The sequence below is a fragment of the Gekko japonicus genome, unplaced genomic scaffold (genome assembly GCF_001447785.1).
Source record: "Gekko japonicus isolate JY-2015 unplaced genomic scaffold, Gekko_japonicus_V1.1 scaffold717, whole genome shotgun sequence".
NCBI lineage: Eukaryota > Metazoa > Chordata > Lepidosauria > Squamata > Gekkonidae > Gekko > Gekko japonicus.
This window is the reverse complement of record NW_015164204.1, coordinates 568,612-574,720: the sequence shown is the minus strand read 5'-3', so window position 1 is coordinate 574,720 and position 6,109 is coordinate 568,612. Positions and strand designations below refer to the sequence as shown.

At 46.5% G+C, this 6,109-nt stretch overlaps 1 protein-coding gene across 1 annotated transcript in view; it reads left to right on the top strand.

Moving 5' to 3' along the window:
- Positions 1 to 959: 959 nt before the first annotated feature.
- The window catches only part of AGRP (agouti related neuropeptide), a 14,600-nt gene continuing 9,450 nt past the window's right edge, over positions 960 to 6,109 (top strand). Inside the window, exons 1-2 of the mRNA XM_015408395.1 lie at positions 960 to 1,035; positions 4,565 to 4,639. Of these exons, the coding sequence (XP_015263881.1) occupies positions 960 to 1,035; positions 4,565 to 4,639 (151 nt within the window). The remainder of the gene's footprint in view (positions 1,036 to 4,564; positions 4,640 to 6,109) is intronic.

Here is a 6,109-nt window from a genome sequence, read left to right as displayed (position 1 = left end):
TGTGAAGATATTGTTGTGCTAGCAGACAAAAGGGCAGTGGCAGGGTGGGGGACGAGGATTGGCCAGACCCAGACATGCTCAGAGCAAGCACTTCCGGTGTCTCCGGGATTTACCTTGCACTCAGCTGGTGGCTGTGCAAGTCTGGAAGGTGATTACAGGTGTTAAATCCAGTAGCACCTTAAAAGATTACCAACATATATTTCAACACCAGCTTTCATGAGTCAGAGCCCACTTCACCAGTGTGAAATTATTTCAGGAATTCTTGTAGGGAAAATGAATTCCATGCCTGTTGCTTTCTCCTGTACCCCAGCAGGGCCGCCAGTGCCTCGGTTGCTTGGTTGGAGATCTGTCCCTGGGTGCCAAGCAAAAGTAGTCCAGTGTGCCGCTCATGTGTGCCTACCTTGGATTGCACCAGGATCTGGGAAACCAAGTTCAAGTTTGCTAGATGACCTTGGTCATTGACACACTCCTAGCCTGGGCTACTCCACAGGGTTGTTGTGAGAATAAGATAGGAGATGGAAGAGCAAGGCAAGCCGTCGTGCGTTCCATGGAGGAAGGGCTGATAGCATGAATTAGATGGAAGCAGGGTGTTTTCCTGTGTTTCATCACTTTGCTCTGGAGACCTCTAGTGGATCGAGTGTTGGACACAGAAGGGTCTCCAGAGCAAAGGATGCCACTTCCGCACTATCATTTTTGTCACTAATTTGTCCCTATTGCTTCATGTATCTTCCCCTCCCCAATGTGTTTTACTTTCTGTAGTAGTCCCAGAGGGAGCAAAACACATGTGGAAAAGGGGGGGGGACCCAAAGAAATAGGGGAAAACACATGACAAAAGTGACAGTATGGAAGAGGCATTAATTTGACTTCCACTCCCCCCTCCGACTTATCCTACCACACAGGGCTGTTGCAAAGATAAAACGGAATAACCACCTTCTGCATGATCCCGAGCATCACGGAGGATGACGAAAAAGGGAGAAAAAGAGAGGGGCCCGGGGAAGGAGAGATTTGAGCATGACGTGAGGTTTCCAGTTTGCAGTGAGGTTCTGAAATGCGTCTTACGTAGAGAACGCTTTCCTCTGCAGCAACACGAGGCCCTAAAACATAGTACTATTTAAGCATCCGGCAGGTGAGTCAGTTTTCTAAAGCAAAATCTTGCTAGGGACAGAGAAAATGCAAAAAAAGTTGGCTGATATATCCTGCATGCTACCAGCGAGGTACAAAGAAAGAAAGGGAGGAGGAATCCCACTTAGATCCTTGTAGCCTTCTCCAGAGTTCAGGACGGTTCCTAGAAGGTATTTCTGCTATTGATGGTAGGAGCAAGAACATAGTTTCAGCCTTTGCCTTTCACGGCTCACCACAAGGAGCAGTAGTCCGCAGAGTAGAGAGACCCAAGTTCGATCCCACTTCCTCCTGACTGCACACAAGTCAAGCTGTGCAGCATTGAAAGGGGACATCCCTTTATACCATTCCTTCTGGTGCAGAAGAGGACCTCATTCACATTGTCCCAGCAGTTGTGCTTGACGCTGCACTCCTTTTGGGGGCCGTTTGTCCCGTCCTGGTGGACTCATCCAGCCTAGGAGATATGGACTTATGGCAGAAAGATGGAAGCAGATACGGCTCAGCTGACGGCGCTGTCTCTTGACAGAAAACCTGTTTGTCACTCAAAAAGAATGTACCTTTGTCCAGTGTACTGCTGTGAGCAGCTTCATCAGACCTTGAGTGTGGAGGCCAGAAGGGGATCCACAGATGTGCATGATAGGAGAGAAAAATCCCAAAGCAGGGAACATGAACAGGAAAAATCCAGCCTGACCTAGGCTTAGGGTTGCAAACTCTGGGTTGGGAAATACCTAGAGATTTTGGGGGTGGTGCCTGGGAAGGTGAGGTTTGGGGAGGAGAGGGTCCTCCGCAGTGTACAATGCCGTCGAGTCCACCTGATTTCTATTGTCTGGAGATCGTCTGTAATAGCAGGAGGTCTTCAGGCCTGACCTGGAGCTTGGCAACCCTACCTGAGCTGTCCAGGGCTTTGCTTTTGTTCAATTTGCACCAAGGCCCCTATAAAGTTTCCCCCACTAAGAAATGGAGCCAGAGGGCCTCTCTAGTGTCGAGCCTCGTCTTACCAAGCTCAATTATGACAGCACAGTAATTTGTGCTCGAAGAGTTTTGTTCAGCCAATTTTACCACCTTGGCCCTTGCCTTCCTATACAAGCAATTTAACGAAGATAGATTCAGGTGGGTAGCCGCGTGTTAGTCTGAAGCAGCAGAACAGAGTTCAAGTCCAGTGGCACCTTTAAGACTGACAACGTTTTATTCAAGGTGTGAGCTTCTGGGTGCACACACACTTCTGTGCACGCACACAAAAGCTTACACCTTGAATGAAACATTGATGGTCTTAAAGGTGCCACTGGACTCGAACTTTGTTCTGAGATATTTAATGGTTCCTCATTATGCTAGAACATTTGCTCTAGCTCTTCTTAACACTAACCCTTCTGAAGTATTGCGTGTTAGGTTTTGTAATGTTCCACATTCAGATCACCTTTGTCCTTGTGCCCTGGCTAAAACTGATGCTTTATCTCATAAAATACTGGAATGTTCCTTTTATACTGTTTTGAGTAATCAATAGATTTCACCTCTTTTTACCATGTTTATCATTCAATAATTCTCAAAGGGATCCTGTTCTCTATCTGATGCTAGACAGTGATCCGAATATAACTTTATTGGTTGAAAAATTCGTATCATATTTTCCTTTACAAACTAATTGAGTACTCTTTTAGTCATTGTTCAAGATATATTGATCAGAGGAGCTCTGAAAAGTAAAGAGAGTAAAAAGAGAGAGACTGCTCTGGAAGAGAACATTGGAATTGTTATTTTGAGAGGAAGCTGAGATCTCTCTACTTTGCAGTATCAGTTGAAGCATGTTTTAAAACTGAAGTCTGGGAAACTACAACTTCCCTGGGGATCGTTGCAGGAAAGCTAAAATGGATACATTAATTACAATTTATAAGGATTATTTATACTCTCATTCCCCCTACTTAGTGGGGCAGTTCCTAGTTTTAGCTCCTCTCCCTAATAAGTCACTCTCTGTATTGCCTTTTGGAGAAAAGACTTTCCTGAACAGGAGCTGCAGTGGCTCAAGTGGTTAAGACACTGAACTGCAGGCCCAGAAGGTCAGTAGTTCGGCAGTTCGAGACCTGAGTGCGGCATGATGGAGCGAGCTTCCGTCTCTGGCCCCAGCTCTTGCCAACCTAGCAGTTCGAAAGCAAGAAATTGCAAGTAGATAAATAGGTACCACTTTGGTGGGAAGGTAACAGTGTTTTGTGCACCTTGGTGTCTAGTCATGCCAGTCACATGACCATGGAAATGTCTTTGGATATCACTGACTCTTTGGCTTGGAAATGGAGATGAGCACTGCATCCCTAGAGGCGGATTCAACTGGCTTTCGAGCAAGGGAAACCTTTACTTTCCTAAACACTGGGCTGGATCTAGGCAGCTTTTTCACTCCACCTCACCCTATTCCCCTCCTTACTATAGGCTCACATAGCCTTTATCCACACAGGTCCCACAATCCTCAGCTTAGCTGTTTTGGGGTAGCTAAAGGGGACCCTGTTTCATAAATTGGTTGAATTCCATGTGTGTGTTCCCGCCACACTTTCTTGAGTTGAACGGCCGACGCTTGGGTCTACCCAATGTGGTGGTAGGATGGGTTGTGCCACCTTGGACAGCAGCTGGGGGATAATTTTTATTGCTCCCTCATGTAAAAGCCCCACTGCAAATGCAAAAGGAACACTCCGAAGAGAAAGGGTTGCAGCCGAGCTCTTTGTCCCCTGTGCTGATTTGCCATTTGCAGAGAAATATTAATGTAGAGAAACTCTGAATGGTGTCATTCCACCTCCCGCTGTCAATGATTTCATGTCTTGCAGTGTATGAGGTCCGTTTATGTTCATTACAACTAGTGTTTCTCTGACCTGAGAAGATGCTGTCTTTGTTCGGTGATCTGCACATAGAGCCAAACAGTGTGTAAAACGCCATTGAGTCACAGCAGACTTATGGTGACCCCAGAGGATTTTCCAGGTAAGAGGCGAACAGAGGTTGCTTGCTATTACCTGCCTCTATGCCCTGGCCCTGGGCTTCCTTGGGGGCCTCCCAACCAAATACTAACCCAGGGCCGATCCTGCTTAGCTTCCGAGATCTGACAAGATCGAGCCAGCATTGACCAGGTTAGGGCAGTGCCTCATACAGTTACATTTAACCCAACCAGAGATTTTGGTAATATGCAATGGTCTCAGTGTGGGTGTTCAGGCAGCAAAGACGGGTGTGTGAGCACAGGGCAAACCGTCTCCCATATTTTTGTTATCTGAAACACTGTAGGAAATATTATAGGCCTGCCCTAAATCCATCTTACTCCAGGTTCGGGGGCTCCCGGTGTCACTATGGTCCCAGCACCCTCTCTCCCTATCTGTGCAGGTGACTGAGGACCATGCTGGGGCTGCTCCTGCTGTCTCTGGGACTCCTGCAGGGAATCCATGCTGCCTTTGCCTCGAGCTCCAGCCACAACCGTCTAGATGAGGTGGGATCCATTCTGGAGGAAGCGGGAAGGGCCGGCTACCCAAGCCTTCTGCAACTGGTCAAAGGGCACCCCCAGGTCAGTTTCCTTACACCGCCCCCCCCCCGCTTGTGCAGCCTCCCTACCTTTGACACAGATCTAACCTCACAAGCAACTATTCTCTTAAGAGTTTGACTAGATCAGACCAGTGGTCCATTTAGTCCTGCATCCTGTTTCACACAGTGAATCTCTTCTTTTCCTTGTGTGGAAATAGTGGTGCTTAACGAGCCTTCTCTTGGCACAGCACTAAAGAAACGCACACCGGTTTGTAATAGAAGAAAAACAGCTGGCAGACCTAGCAGATGGACTGAGCCAAACAGTGTTATACACATCTCTCTGCGAAAAGTGGCTTGGGTTGGGATGAGATAAAATATTCAGCAGATGATTTTATATCCTGAAGGTGAAAACAGGTGTGTTGTGCTTGCTGTCAAGTCGCAGCTGACTTATGGTAACACCAGAGGGTTTTCAAGGCAACAGATGTTCAGAGGTGGTTTGCCATTGCCTAACTCTGCACAGCAACCATGATACCCCTTGGTGGTCTCCCACCCAGATACTGATGAGGGCTGACCCTGCTTAGCTTCCAAGATCTGAGAAGATCAGGCTAACCTGGGCCCTCCAGGTCAGAGCAAAAACAGGTGTAGGGTTCTAAAAACGGCCGGGCTGGATTCATCACTTGCAGAACGAAACCAACTTGTGCTTCAGGTACACATGTGTGTTCAAGCCGGGAAAAAGAGATTGAGTTTCTAGACACTCTCAATGACTGTGCTATGGAGCAGATGGTCACAGAACCTACCAGGGGAGAGGCAATCCTGGATTTCGTCCTAAGTAATGCCCAAGACCAGGTGAGAAATGTATAAGTGATACCACAACTTGGGACGTGACCATAAATGTTATTGAGTTCAACATTTGTATAATTAGGGAGTTGCCCAAAAAGACCAATACAACCGCTTTTAATTTTAAAATTGGTAACTTCTCTGAAATGAGGGGACATGTGAAGAGGAAACTGAAAGGAAAAATAAAAAGGGTCAAAACCACGGGGAAACTTGGGAATTATTTAAAACTACAATCCTAGAAGTTCAGATAATATATTCTGCAGATTAGGAAAGGCACAAATAGGTATAGAAAAAGGCCTGCATGGCTAACAAACAAAGTAATGGAAGCTGTAAAAGGTAAGGAGGATTCCTTTAAGTAGTGGAAAATTAGTCTCAGTGAGGTTGATAAAAGGGAACATAGGCTGTGGCAAATAAAATACAAGTCTGTGATCAGGCAGGCAAAAAGGGAATATGAGGAGCATATTGCAAAAAAACATAAAGACTAACAATAAAACTTCTTCAAATACATTAGAAGCAGGAAACCAGCAAGGGAGGCAGTGGGGCCCTTGAATGACCAAGGGGTAAAAGGAGTACTGAAGGATGATAGGGAAATGGCTGAGAAGCTAAATGCATTTTTTGCCTCTGTCTTCACTGTGGAAGATGAGAAGTGCTTGCCCACTCCAGAACCACTGATTTC